A 14776-nucleotide genomic window follows, 5' to 3' on the forward strand; every position below is an offset into this window, starting at 1 on the left:
GGCAAGCAGGCAGGAGCAGGGAGCAGATGGGAAAACCTGGACCTGCTGTCACCGTCCTCACTTCCTGGCCTTACTGTCGTGCTTTAAAACAGACTCTTGGAGAAGGACCCATCGGAGTGTGAATCCACCTCCAGCTCGGCCAGCCGCGTGGCTATGGATAACTGACTTCACTTGAGCAAGCCTTGGTTTCCCAAATCTCGGAATGTGTTGTGACCACAGAATATACCTCATCGGGTCATTGTGAGCATCAGTAAAAGAACGGGTGCAGGGCACTTGACGGCTTGCTTGCGAAAAAGAAAAAAAAACAACATTGCCATGCCTAATGTTACATGTCTCTGTAACATATATATTGTATATAAAATTCATAAAACTTGAAAAATTGGAATTTGGCAATGAAAACATCATTTCCAACTTTCTGAAGCCCACAAGAACAATTAAAAATAGCTAAGTGGGTATTAAGTGCCAGGTCCTGCTCTGACTCCCTGGTCTGTGTCTGCTTTTACTAGCAAGTGCCGAGGCGCATACAAGGGCATTATTGTGTTACTGTTATCTCTGGGCCAGAGGGTGGGGGCATGGCGTGGACACATCTCCGGTGCCCTTTACCGTACGCGCTCATCCAGAGGGTGGCTTGGCACTGGGGAGTGTCCCCTCTCGCTGACTGAGGGGCCGCAGCGGGAGCGTGGTGCCCTCATGCCAGCCTGGCACACGAGGGACGGAGGCTCAGGCAGGTTAAGCGACGGGGTTAAACCATCCCGTCAGTTGCTGAGACGGAGCTGCAAACAGGTGGGTCTGGAACGGAAGACTCTCCACTTGTGTGCCAAGATAAAGAGAAGCCGGCCCGCACCGGTGCGGAGGATGGACGCCGATACTAACGCTCTCCTTGCTCTGTGTTTCCCGGGCCTTCCACGTGCCGGAGCTCCGCACACAGTGACAGTGATGTCTCTTTCCTCCTGAACTTCTGTTCTGTGTAAGCTCTCCATACGCTGGCTCTCAGCCAGGAGCTTGCACTGGCGTCCCTCCAAGGGGGGCCTGTTGAAATGCAGATTGTGGGCCCCATCCCAGTGTCTGGCTGGGTGATAGGTCCGCAGTGGGGCCCACCAAGAACTGGCAATCCTAACAGGCTCCCAGGTGACGCTGATGGTCCAGGGACCACACTTGGGGAACCACTGAATCAGCTCACCAAATGCTCACTTCCACACTTCATGATGAGGAGGAGGAAGCTGAGGTCCCAAGAGTTTAAGTAACTTGCCCAAAAAAAGAGAAATACAGGTTTAGTCTTTTATTTGAGCTTCCCTTCTTGAAGCCGATCCCAGAATAATGTCACCTCTCTGTCCTTGATGGTGCTGGCGAAGCCCGCCACAGGGGCCTGAAGCCCAGGGCCCTGCTGACCCAGCTCAGAGCCCTGTTGTGGAGTTAGTCCAATGTTCTAGCTGCCACAGGGATGGGAAAGGGTTATCCGGGCTTGACCCTGTGATGATTCCAGCCCAAAGCACAGAGTCCTGGATACTGCCCCTCTCGAAGTTGGAGAGAACAGTCTGGAACACAGCCATCTCTCCGTCACCCAGCTGACACCCTGACCCCTTCAATCTCTTCCCCCTCTGGCAACACGGGAGCTTATGAAAATGTCAACCATGAGTTCAATCTCTGCTCAAAGCTGTCTATGATTCCACGTGGGTTTTAGGGTAAGGACAGGCATAGAATTATCGGCATGGCTGCTATGTGGTCACTTCTCTGCCCATCACTCACTGCCACTTCTTTCTCCTTCTCTCTTGTCCTGGTCAGCTCCTTGCACATGTACAGATTCCATATCATTGCCCGTCCTGGTCACTTTCCCTCCTCCACGATGCCTACCCCCCAGTCTCCTCCTCATTGTTAGGGACCAGCTCTCAGTTTCGTTCCTAAGCACAGTCTTCTCTGGGTCAAGCAGGTGCCTGAGTCCCGTGTCCTACAGTCACAGACCTGTCCTGCCAGCAGGGAAATGTGCATCATATCCACAAGGCTGCAGGCTTCGGGGGGTGGGGGGAGGGGACAGAAAGAGGGAAGAAAGGAGAAAAAAGAGAAAGAAAGGGAGGGAAGAAGAGAGAAAGGCACCTAGAAAGAGAAAGGAAGAAGCAAGCGAGAGTCAGATACAGAGAAACAGAAAGACACAGAGAAAGAGCCCAGGCAGAGAGAGGGAAGAGAGAGACGGGGTTGGGGGTGCTATGACCAAGTGTGGGCAGGATGGGGCAGGGTGAGAAGGACTCCAGCTCGTGTAAGGAAGATGGGGTTTCCATTTCGCCTCAGCATCCTGTCGCACAGGTGAGGAGCCCAGGTGTGTGTGTTGAGTGGCGTGAGGGGTGGACAGTGTTGAATGTCGTGGAGTGGGCCACAGGGTCCAGCTGGGGCGCTGGGTACCAGACATGTGGCCAACATCCTGGTGGTATCTGTGAGAATAGACGAGGCTGCTCTGGCTATGCAGCTCCCTCTTTCCCCGCTGAACTGATTTTTCATCTTAATAAGGGCAATAATAGTCTGAAAAGCAACTGTGGCCTTTTGGGTATGTCGCCAGGGAAGTGGATGGGTCCCCAGAGCACCATAAACTCAGCCAAGACTAGTTCATGTGTTTGGAGTTCTTGGCATGTGCCCAATGGCTGGAACTATGGAGCTAGATTTTCCTTAAAGTCTAATCATGTCTTACTTAGTGTTTGAGGAAAGTGATGTTTGAAAGGGGGCTTGTGTGACAATCCCAGTGACCCCCGGGATCACCCCGCGGCCGGCTGTCAGGGAAGACCCACAAAGGGAGCTGAGATGGGCCTTAGCTGCCTGTTGCTCTAGGTTTCAAGCACACAAGTTGACTGTATTGGTTGCTGCCCACTGGCTAATCAGATAATGATAATACTAACATGATGGTAATAATAATACTAATCCTAGCTGCTGACAGTTGAGTGTTCTGGGTACCAGATAGCATACAAAGCCCATTACATAACGCTCTTCGAAAACACCATATAAAAATGACGAGATAGGTATTATACCCATTTTTTTTTTACAGACAAAGAGACAAGGTCCAAGGAAGTTAAAGTACTTGTTCCAAGTCTCTCATCTGGAAACCAGAGAAACTAGGATGAAAGCCAGCTCCGACTCTGGGATCTGGGCCTTTATGTTCCATAACTTCCATGCTGCCCTTTTGGCCCTCTTCTTTTTTTTCCCTTTCCCTTTTTCTTCCTTCACTCCCTCTGTCAATGTCTTTCAGCTGACACCCTGTGTCGGGTCCTGGCTCAGTGCTCAGGATATGGGGATGAAGAGATCACACCATCCCTGCCTTCACTGACGCGGCAGCTGGTGCTTCCTTTCAACCGGACAGTTGACATCAAGGGCATCTCCCATGAGTGCTCAGTCTACGTGACTGTTTGACTAGTTGGGCCTGTCAGCATCTCCCCTCCTTCTGAGGACCCCTCAGTTCCTGGGCCAACCCCAGGTCGTCCTCAGCTCCTGGGGGGATCCCCCCGCCAACAAAACCCATGGAGTAGAATCCATTTCAGCTCACTCTAAGCAGAAGCAGGGCTTCTCCCAGGATTGCCAAACTGTCAGCACCGCCTCATACTTGAAAACGTGGGCTCTGTATTCAGAGGGGCCTGGGTTCACACGCGAGCTCTTTCTTCTTCATGGCTCTGAGACCCGAAACAAGTTACTTAGCCTCTCTGTGTCTCCATTTCTTTTTCACAGTGGGGATGTGATAATATCTGCCTCGCACGCAGTGGATGGAAATGACTGGGCTCCATCTACTCAGCCCTCATCCCTTTGTGAACAGATACATTTATTCAACTGTGATTGAATGAATGAATCCCATCTCCGAGGCCAAATTTAACCTTTATACTATTGATGATAAAGATGGTTTCTTTGACCCAGTCATGATTTACTCTAAAGGAGTTAAAAGCAACTAGAATAAAGATCAAATGAGGTTTTTGCAGACACAGACATAGCTTGGAAGAAGTGTTCCTAGATATATTTTTCCTTAACCTAAAGCATATTGCTGATGTGAGGACTCCAAGCACTAGCTGCTGCCCTAGAGGTTTCCAGAAGCTGTGAGGCAGGTCGTTGTTCCGTGACATGTCACTGAAGCACCTTGGACATTTAGGAAGGTGAGGGCCTTTTCCTTGGGGTCATCAGAGAACAAGGGGTTAGCCATCCTGGAGTTAGGCTGAAGCCCTCGCTGTTTAAGCTGCCATACCATTTATCCTCATAACTTCAATTATTCATGAAGGATATGACAGAACCACTTTGTTCCCTTTAAATTTTCAGAGGCTTCGTTTCCTAGTGTTGTTGCCCCTGGGGAGCAGGAGGTCCTGCTCTAGTGAAGCCCTTCGTGTCTAGGGTACAATGTGGGGCCAGCAGAAGAAACGAGGGGAGGTGCACACATTTCCGAGGCCACTGCTGTGGGATCGGGAGTTCCCAGCGCTGGATATTTGCACTTGGATTTGATCCTTCCTGCTAATGAACACTGCAGCCTTGGAAGCAACCCTGAGCCCCTTAACCTAGGAAATTATAATCACCTGATTTTACTGGGTGTCTGTCCCGTGCCGAGCACTGCCCCAAGTTCATCAGTACTACCTGAGGCTGGTAGTAGTATCAGCCCATTTTACAGATGGCGAAACTGAGTCTTAGGGTAGTTGTGAAGGTGGGCTTGGGGTCTGATTCTAGAGTTCATGCTTCATCTCTTCACTGCCGTGTGCTGTCCGCTGGGCTCCAACAGGAGGGAGCTGTTACGAGGACAGCGACGAGTCACGTTTTCAATGATTCTACTACACAACTAGTGTTTGTTCAACACAAGTTGGTGTCTGTCTTTGTTTCCTTCTGGCCCTGAGGTCTCGTGCACATCATGCTAGTTGGGGTGCTCGGGGATGGATACGGACTAAGGACGGCTGGACCGTGGAGTGGTGGAGAAGGTGGAGAGGGTGATAGATGGGACAGCTACGGGGCCATGAAAAGGCGCCTCCTTCAGTGAGTGATGCACACAGAATGCAGATTTTAAAAACTCTGTAGACTATTCAGAATGTTGGGCGGCATGAGCAAGATCACTGAGGACTGCTGAAGAGATTGAAATGTACAGAATCACCAGGAATGCTGCTTACGTCCCCCTGGGATTAACTCAGTGACAGGGCTCTCCTTTGCTCAGCAGATAACTCTTCTAGAACATAGGAAAATGGCCTGTGACAGCTTTTTGATTCACAGATGTTTACTGCACTTATTAAGTGGCAAGAAACAGGCACAAAAAAAGAGTAAGACCCAGGTGCTGTGATGGAGGAGGCTTACAGGTTGGCGGAAGGGATAAGATGAACAAACCAGGGCGCCTGGGTGGCTCAGTGGGTTAAGCCGCTGCCTTCGGCTCAGGTCATGATCTCAGGGTCCTGGGGTAGAGTCCCGCATCGGGCTCTCTGCTCAGCAGGGAGCCTGCTTCCTCCTCTCTCTCTCTGCCTGCCTCTCTACTTGTGATCTCTCTCTGTCAAATAAAGTCTTAAAAAAAAAAAAAAGATGAACAAACCAACATGTAATAATCATAATGATAACAGCTAACACATTGTGTCGGGTCCTATGATAAGTGCTTCCTAAGCATCACCTCATTTAACCTACATAGAAACCCTCTGCAGAGTAAATGTAATGTTAGTGTTCCCATTACATGAAGGAGGGGACTGAGCAGCCTGCCTGAGGAGTTGAGCTTTGGACGTAGACTGTCTGCCTCCAGGGGCCTTGGCTTCGCCGTGTCCGCAGGGACAGCAGAGGGAGGAGGAAGACGCAGCCCGGGGACACAGGAGAGCCAGATGCTCTGTGTGGGGGGCAGCGGAAACGCGACGTTAGCTGCTGTAACAGGTGATCCCCGGAATCTCTGGAATTAAGACAACAGGAGTTTCTTTTCTCCCCCTGCTCGCATAAAGTCTAAATGGCCATGCGGCAGGGACAGGACATGGCATGAAAAGGCAGTCACTGAAGGTCCTAGCAGTAGGAGGCATAAGCTCCCGGGTCAGCTTTGCCAACTGCCAGGAAACGGGAGGGCAGAGAGCACGGAGGGTCTCACAGGAAGGGCCGGCCTGCAAGTGGTGGGCATCATGTGACCTCTGCCATGTCCCACTGGCTTGAGCTCAGGTGTGTGCCCCAGCTGGACATGGGGCCAGGGGCTGGGGAAGGCGGCTTGAAAACGCTGTCAGTGGCTGGACAGCCAGCTCGGCCACACCCCTGTGGGAGCTGTGGGTCCTTCCGTGTTACTGAGAGAGGAGGGGAAGGTGGCCAGAGGGAAAGACCTACCCTGCCTCTATTTCTCATGGATGCCCTACTCTCCATCTCCACCTCCGCCTCCCCTCTTGTCCGGGGTGCCTGCGTGTCATCCTGAGATCACAGTGCAAAGGCCACTTCCTTGCGAAAGCCTCTCCCGCCACCCCCCGCCCCGCTGCCTGCCTCCTCCCCCGCCTCTACCCCAGGTCATTTCCCTCTTAGAAGCACTATATCGGCTTGGATCTCCCTTTCGCGGCACTTGGCAAAGTTATTCCTGTGATTCTGCAGTTCTTTGCCCACCTTTGATTTATAGGGCTTCTTGCTGGAAGGAGAAAATCTGTTTTTTTTTTCTCTGTTGAATGCCTGGTGCCTAATCTGGAACTGGGCGGGCCCTTGGACCTCTGTGCGGAAGGAGCAAATGAACGAAGACTGAATCATAAGATTCAGAAATTTATCCCATGCAGAAGGGCTCCCCATGGCTCCTGGAGCGGCTGGGGCCTTTCATGATCAATGATGATTTTGTTTTCAACAAAATATTCTGCAGATGGTTGTGTCCTTTCTGCTAAAACAGAAGGACTATCCGACAGGTCCAAATCCTCCAGCACACGGAGGACCCCGACTCCCCCCCAGGCTCTACCAGTGTAATGTTCACATGATGTATGGTGAGTCGGCCATTCAGAGAGGACCATCTGCGGTGGGGGAGCCTCGGATGCCCCCTCCAAAGACCCCCAGCTCTCCCATCTGTGGTTGCTCCCTCCCAGTGATTTGAGGGGCAGGGGGAAGTGCCCCATCCCTAATGAGTACAACTGAATAATTGAGTAGTAGCCATTTAAGTCTGTCTGAAAGCTGAGCTCTGCTTTCCTTTCCACAATCTGTGGCCCGTCGCAGACTGTGCCTCTCTGTTCAGATGACATGATGCAAAGGTAAAAGGATGCCCAAAACCGGAAAGCATCAAATGTCCGACTCAGACACAACGGACCGCGAGTGACAGCAATGCCACCCTGCAGTAACCAAGCACATCCCAGCCAAGACAGTCCGGGCCCTACCAGCTTGTTAAACAGGACGGGCAGCAAATTCCTGGTGGCAAGGCCCTGACCTGAGCCCCACTCACTTTCCCTTTACGAGACTCTAGGCCCATTTTTGACCAGATTCTGAAAATACAATCAGGGGCATTACCTTCTCAGGCCGTCTGGTTCTGCTCTTGTCAGGGGGAAAGGGTGTTCAAAGATGTGACAGAGCAGTGTAGACCCCGGGGCAATTCCACTGGGAAAGTAATCTACTCGGGATGGAATGTCTCCTACACAGTGGTCCCTCCCTTATCCGTGGTTTTTCTTTCCGTGGTTTCAACTGCCTGTGGTCAACCCAGGTCCAGAAGCAGACGGTCGGAAAGGTCAGCAGTAGCCTGGTGCTACATCCCCGAGCCTGCATCATTCACCTCATTCCTAGTCATCCTGAGGCATCTTACCATCTCACATCAACACAGGAAGGGTGCCTACAGTACAATGAGGTATTTTAAGAGATCACTGTCCTATAACTTCATTACGATACACTGTTGCAGTTATTCTGTTTCTCGCTGTGTTGTTCATCTGTCACTATGCCTCACTGATAAATTAAACTTTATCCTAGGTGTGGACAGACAGGAAAAAACATGGTACATAGGCTTTAGTGTATCTACAGTTCCAGGCATCCACGGGGTGGGGGTGGGGAGTTTTGGAACAAAGCCCCCTTGGATAAGAAGGGACTGTGGTGCTGTCTTAGTGTCCTTCAGAATTATAGCTGAGGCTGGGATTCCTTACATTCTGTCTGCAAACTCCCCAGCCTTGGATAACAACCAGGCAGCAGTCTTGGGGCCATTAAAACTGCAAACTTCATATTAACTTGAGTGAGGAAACTTTATGCTAATTAGGTGGGGATTTTTTTGTTTGTTTGTTTTTTTGAGTGGGAGAGAACGTGGGGGCAGGCAGAGGGAGAGAGAAAATCTTAGGCAGACTCTATGCCCAGTGCAAAGCCTGACGTGGAGCTTGATCTCATGTCCCTGAGCTCATGACCTGAGCCAAAATCAAGAGCTGAAGACTTAAGCCACTGCACCACCTCGGTGCTACTATCCTAATTAGGTCTAATCTGTTATCGTATCAGCCCCAAAGGAGAAAATGTGCCCCTGGACCACAGCTCCTGGCTCTACAACACTGGGTAGAGGTCAAACAAATGCATAAATGAAGGAATGAATGATGTGGGTTTTCCCAACATTCCGGGTTGTTAAATGGAGAGAATAGGTTTTGGAATTAGCCAGAGTTGGGTGTGAATCCTAGTTCTGCTGCCTGCTACTTGTATCTTTTTCAGGCCCCTGTGGGCCCTCTGCAGTGAGAAGGGAGGTGGCCCAGGGAATGTGGCTGCACTCATTTCCCCTTGCGGCTGTCGTGAGAGCTTCCCACGTATCACCATGAACAGTGGCTCCAAAAACAAAGCAAAAGAAAACAGTTGTATTTTGTCCTGGAGATCACAGGTCCAAAATGGATTTCACTAAGCTAAAATCAGAGCGTTAGTGGGGCTGTGTCCCTTAAGGAAGCTCCAGGAGGACAGCCCATTTTCCCATCTTTCCCAGCATCTGCACACCGCCCGCATGCCTTGGCTTGTGGTCTCTTCCCCTATCAGCAAAGCCAGCAGTGCAAAATCTTTAAATCTCTTTCTGACTCTTCTACCTTCCTTTTCCATCTTTAAAGACCCTTGCGATGACCTTGGGCACCCCTGGATCTTCCAGGCTAATCTTTCCATCTGGAGGTCTTTACCTTAATCACATCTGCAAAATTGTTTTGCCATGCAAGAGAAATGACTCACTGGAGCCAGGAATGAGGACGTGGGCGTCAGTGGGAGGTCATAATCCTGCTACCCGGGCTATCATCACGGGCCAGAGGCTGGGCAGTGGGAGGTCATAATCCTGCTACCACGGCTACCACGGGCCAGAGGCTGGACAGTGGGAGGTCATAATACTGCTACCACGGCTACCACGGGCCAGAGGCTGGACAGTGGGAGGTCATAATCCTGCTACCACGGCTACCACGGGCCAGAGGCTGGACAGTGGGAGGTCATAATCCTGCTACCACGGCTACCACGGGCCAGAGGCTGGACAGTGGGAGGTCATAATCCTGCTACCACGGCTACCACGGGCCAGAGGCTGGACAGTGGGAGGTCATAATCCTGCTACCACGGCTACCACGGGCCAGAGGCTGGACAGTGGGAGGTCATAATCCTGCTACCACGGCTACCACGGGCCAGAGGCTGGACAGTGGGAGGTCATAATCCTGCTACCACGGCTACCACGGGCCAGAGGCTGGACAGTGGGAGGTCATAATCCTGCTACCACGGCTACCACGGGCCAGAGGCTGGACAGTGGGAGGTCATAATCCTGCTACCACGGCTACCACGGGCCAGAGGCTGGACAGTGGGAGGTCATAATCCTGCTACCACGGCTATCACGGGCCAGAGGCTGGACAGTGGGAGGTCATAATCCTGCTACCACGGCTACCACGGGCCAGAGGCTGGACAGTGGGAGGTCATAATCCTGCTACCACGGCTACCACGGGCCAGAGGCTGGACAGTGGGAGGTCATAATCCTGCTACCACGGCTACCACGGGCCAGAGGCTGGACAGTGGGAGGTCATAATCCTGCTACCACGGCTACCACGGGCCAGAGGCTGGACAGTGGGAGGTCATAATCCTGCTACCACGGCTACCACGGGCCAGAGGCTGGACAGTGGGAGGTCATAATCCTGCTACCACGGCTACCACGGGCCAGAGGCTGGACAGTGGGAGGTCATAATCCTGCTACCACGGCTATCACGGGCCAGAGGCTGGACAGTGGGAGGTCATAATCCTGCTACCACGGCTATCATCACGGGCCAGAGGCTGGACAGTGGGAGGTCATAATCCTGCTACCACGGCTATCACGGGCCAGAGGCTGGACTTACCAGATTTGTTCAACAGTGATGGGAAGCGCCTCTGTTCTTCCTAGGTGACCCCAGATAGTGCCTAAAAAAGTACTCCCTAGGGAGCCCCGCCCCCCACCATGACAGCCTTGTATGCTTGTTCCTTGGGAGGAATCTAGCTCTGGGGGTGACTCACTGCTCTTTCCACTGTGGGGCAATGGAATGGTCTGGGCTCTCCCTAGGACTCCTTGGTTTTTGTAAGATAGCATCAGCTCCACCCAGCTTGGTTCAGTATTCACATACGTGGATGTGCAGTTGGCCAAAAGTCCTCTAATGGCCACCTTGAACTCAGTGCTGCACACCACCAGTCAGATCTTGGTTGGGAGAAGCACCATTCGAGGAGACCCACTCACTTGAGAGCTGGGCCATCCAATGACACCTTTAAACTCTCCATAGGTTAAAACAGACCACATCCCTTTGGCCCTGGGTATCTGCTTTCACTAAATGTTGCTTTACTTTGGAGCTATTAGCTGACATTCAGGGCACACCATAAGAACAAGCATCACGGAAATAGTTGCATTTATTTTAACAGCCTTGTGGAGGATGGTTTACTGCATGTCCACATACATTTCCTATGAGAAACCACAGAGAGCTACTTCCAGTCTCTGAACACAGGACTAGCTATGGTTCCCCCACTAATTGGTTTGTTTCCCTCAAATGAACACTAGCTCGTGTGGCTGGTTAGGAAGGAAGGATCTGCAGCAAAGCTTTAGGATGTCAGAGTCCACATTATGGGCACCTACTTGTCTTCCAATCTCATGGCTTCTTTCCCGTTTGCCTAATCTGTCTGACATTTTGGATCTTACTGTTTTAGTGTCCAAAAGCTCAGAATAAGGCATGCTAAAAACTTTTTTTTATCCCCCAAGAGTGAGACACATGCCCCTCTTGGTTCCAGGAACAAACTCAAAATGAAAAAAAGATAAACATACAAAAGGAAACCTTATCAGTGCCAATGTTTTAAACACTGGTCCCCAGCAGAACCAGGTACAGCACCACTGTAGAGACTGGAGTTTGTGTCGACAACACGAAAACAAGTCTCCGGCACTTGGTATGCTGAGCACACAAAGACCATAAATGCCAGCATTCTAAATGGCTTGCTTGCTGCTAGTAGATTCACTGGCACTGAAATCCATTTCTTTTCTAAGGATGTTTAGCTTTTATTATATCCTTACTCATGGTCAGAAGACATCAGCACATTTGCTAACACGATGGAATATATTCCTCATAAGGCATTCCTAAAGTTTCATGTCTTTGCCTTCACATTTTCGTGTGTGAGTTTGCCTTCTTGGAAAGGAAAACAGAAACATCCTTTATACCGGGTAGGGTTTCGATAGCCGTAGAAAGCCAAGATAAGAAAAAAATGAATGTTGGCAGAACCTCCAGTGAAAACATCTTTGAGATAGACCCAACCATATGAGTTCATTTCTGAGCTCATCAAACCATGGAACCACCAATACAGAGAGCAAACCCTATTAAAGGCTGTATTAGGAGCTTCTCTTTTTAATCTCTAACCCTCAGAATCCAGAACATAGTGTGTATTCAGTAAGTACATGTTGGATGAACAAATCATATCTCTCATGTTCAGAAAGACTGAAGTTCTATGCAGACCCCAGTAGACTGTGATGGGAACACAGTCCGTGCTGTGTGGCAGGTGTGCAGTAGGGACTGACTGACTGGCACTGAGATGTATCCAAACCACAGAAGAAATTTCAGTCACCCCTGGACTGCGAGGCAGCAATTTTGTATTTCTGTTATTTCTCCTCTCCCCTTATCAAAGACATGCCTGATGGGTGATACTAGCATGTTCTACCACTCTTCCAGGTATTTTAGGTTTACGTGTCATTCCCAATGTGCTAATACAACCTCCACTCACCTCTCCCACTCAAGAAAAGCTATCAGAACACAAATGAATAGGGACGTCATGACGATGGGAACAACCTAGAATCCATGGTTTATCGAAGAATCCATTTATCAAAGAATCCATTTATCGAAGAAGTAAGTCATCCACCATTTTGGTGCTACAGATAATATTAGTAGTGCATGACTAATGAGGCATCGCATAATGATCAGCGTAACAGTCCATTGTGAGACCAATACTGAAACGATCTCCGAGACCCACTGAGTCCTCACATGCCATCTTGGAGACCTCTCAGACTCCAGATGCTCATCCTACCCCCAACACAGTCATCTGTATGAGCTCTGCCACGCACGTGAGCTTCATCCAGAACCACAGAGATCACAGCCACTAACGGACCTAGCTCACATAGGAATCTCATTGCCAGCTGGCTTTCAGTCCACTCTCACCATTATGATTTTGAGGAAGAGGAGGCACAACCAACCGACTTACCACGCCGCCGCCAGCCGAGTGCACAAGCACAGACATCCCTTCTCGAAGGTTGGCAACTTCAAACAGCATCATGTAGGCTGTGACGAAGTTCATGGGGAATGCGGCAGCCTCCGAGAAGCTCATGTCGTCTGGGATCTTGTAGACAAATTCCACTGGCGTGCAGACCACCTCTGCCCAGGCATTGTAATTGACAAATGCCATGACACGGTCCCCGATCTGGGAATGGGGAGGCACAAGGTTAATGGAAGCTTCTTACTCTTTTTTGAAAGATTTCTCAAATCCTCCTTTTTTTTTTTTTTTTTTAAGATTTTATGTATTTGATGCAGAGAGGGAGAGAGAGAGAGAGAGCACAAGCTGAGGGAGTGGGAGAGGGAGAAATAGGCTACCCGCTGAGCAGGGAGCCTGATGTGGGGCTCAATCCCAGGACCCAGGGCTCATGATCTCACCCAAAAGCAGATGCTTAACCAACTAAGCCACCCAGGCATCCCAAGACTTCTAAAATCCCTTTAAGAACCTAATGGAAACTATAGGTTCCTTCCCAGAAAAAAACAAAAACAAAAACAAAAGAAAACAACCAAACCCTCAAATACACTCACCCTCACTTGCCTCCCAATTCCAAGGCATTTGTGGATGCTCTGAAGGCCATCTATGAAAACTTCCTGGAGGCCATGGAAGTCAGGTTCTCTACCCCCTTTCCCAAGCATATATGTACAATGTCATCACATCACGCACTAGCACGTTAGTGTCGGAAGCTCATTTTACCAGCTCAGCCTTGCATCTCATCTCTGTTTTGGAGTCGAGGAGAACTAAGCCATAAGGAAATTTAAACAGGCAGAACTGAGAGTAAAATCTACTCTCATTTGTTTTCTGCCACTCCATAGGGATTCTCTGCCAGGCTAGTTTATTGGGGCATTTGCATCAAAGGTTAGCACCAGATTACAGATCACAGTAGACGTAAGATGGGGTACATCAGAGGCGTGTATAAATGTAAGTGCAGGAGACTGAACGAGAACAACCAGACTTACTTAGAGAAAAACAGGAGGGTGCCATGGGGTGTGACAAACAACTAGCCCTTTTTTGGACACATATTATACATTAGGCATTGTCCTAAGGGCATCACATGTTTTAACTCATCTCATCTTTACAAAACCCCTATGAAGGCATGGCTGAGTACTGTGTTCTTTTTATCAGTTGTTTACATAGCCAGACATCATGGGAAAAAAAAACAAAAAACATTCTTTAAAGTGGTTATGATGGATTGCTAAGTTTTTTCATAGCATATCGTCATTAAAGGGAAATAGAAATGAGTGAACCGATGGTAGCAGCTTGTAGGAGCTGTGGAGCGCTGGTGAAGTTGAACCACTCTGCCCTTTGATGTTAGTTGCTTGGACTGTGACTTTCAAACACAATATTCAAATCGCTGTGGTCAGAGTGAAGTTTCAGTAAATGAATGGCTTTCATATACGTGTGCTTTAGTTTTATGTATTTATAATGGAGTCTCCTGTTTTCTCTATAGCTTAACATTTCTCTTCCTTCCCTTCTTTCCCGACTCAACAAATGACAACAGAAGCCTCCTATGAGATGGGTCCCTAAGAGCTCACATTACAGATGAATGGTTATAGATTTTACAGACATTGAAATGGAGGCCAAGAGAGATGAAGGCACATGCCCAAGGTCATGTAGCTAGGGAGTAGCTGAGACAGGATTTGAGTCTCACAAGGCTGACTCCAGATACAAATGATTAATCCATCACACCCGGGGTAAGCGCTACAAAGAGGACAGAGTTCTCTAAGGGTGCACTCCAGGTGGACCGTCCGCCGCTGGGAATATTAGTGTAACTCTTTACGTTTCTTCCATGTATTAGGAAGGGGTCCTTAGGGAAAGTAAGTAACATAATATACATATAGCATACTTGGCAGTGATGCATGCAAGGTGAAGCAAGAACAGTCAGTCTGTTACTGATTTCTGTAACAGACTGGTTTCTGGTCTCATGGAACTCACAGGTCAATGATCACACACTACACACAGACAAAGCAGAAGGCACCGCTGTCTAATGAAGGAACCGATGTAAAGGAGAGGCTGTCCCAGTAGCAGTGAGTGTCCCAATCCCTAGAGGGGTTGAAGACCAGCGGCTGAATATTGGGTATTAGCATCTTAAATGTCCAGTCTGGTCCCGGCTTGGATTGGAGGCTAGCCAAGTTCT

General features: G+C 49.6%; 1 protein-coding gene and 1 non-coding gene across 2 annotated transcripts in view; one reads left to right on the top strand and one right to left on the bottom strand.

Moving 5' to 3' along the window:
- Nucleotides 1–14776, bottom strand: part of VAT1L (vesicle amine transport 1 like) — a 136455-nt gene that overhangs the window by 96239 nt on the left and 25440 nt on the right. Inside the window, exon 3 of the mRNA XM_059152664.1 lies at nt 12574–12789. Within this exon, the coding sequence (XP_059008647.1) occupies nt 12574–12789 (216 nt within the window). The remainder of the gene's footprint in view (nt 1–12573; nt 12790–14776) is intronic.
- On the top strand, nt 13734–13878 carry LOC131819018 (small nucleolar RNA SNORA15). The gene has a single exon (XR_009349022.1). It is a non-coding gene; the product is annotated as a small nucleolar RNA SNORA15 (small nucleolar RNA).

This window comes from Mustela lutreola, chromosome 16 (genome assembly GCF_030435805.1).
Source record: "Mustela lutreola isolate mMusLut2 chromosome 16, mMusLut2.pri, whole genome shotgun sequence".
NCBI classification, from domain to species: Eukaryota; Metazoa; Chordata; class Mammalia; order Carnivora; family Mustelidae; genus Mustela; species Mustela lutreola.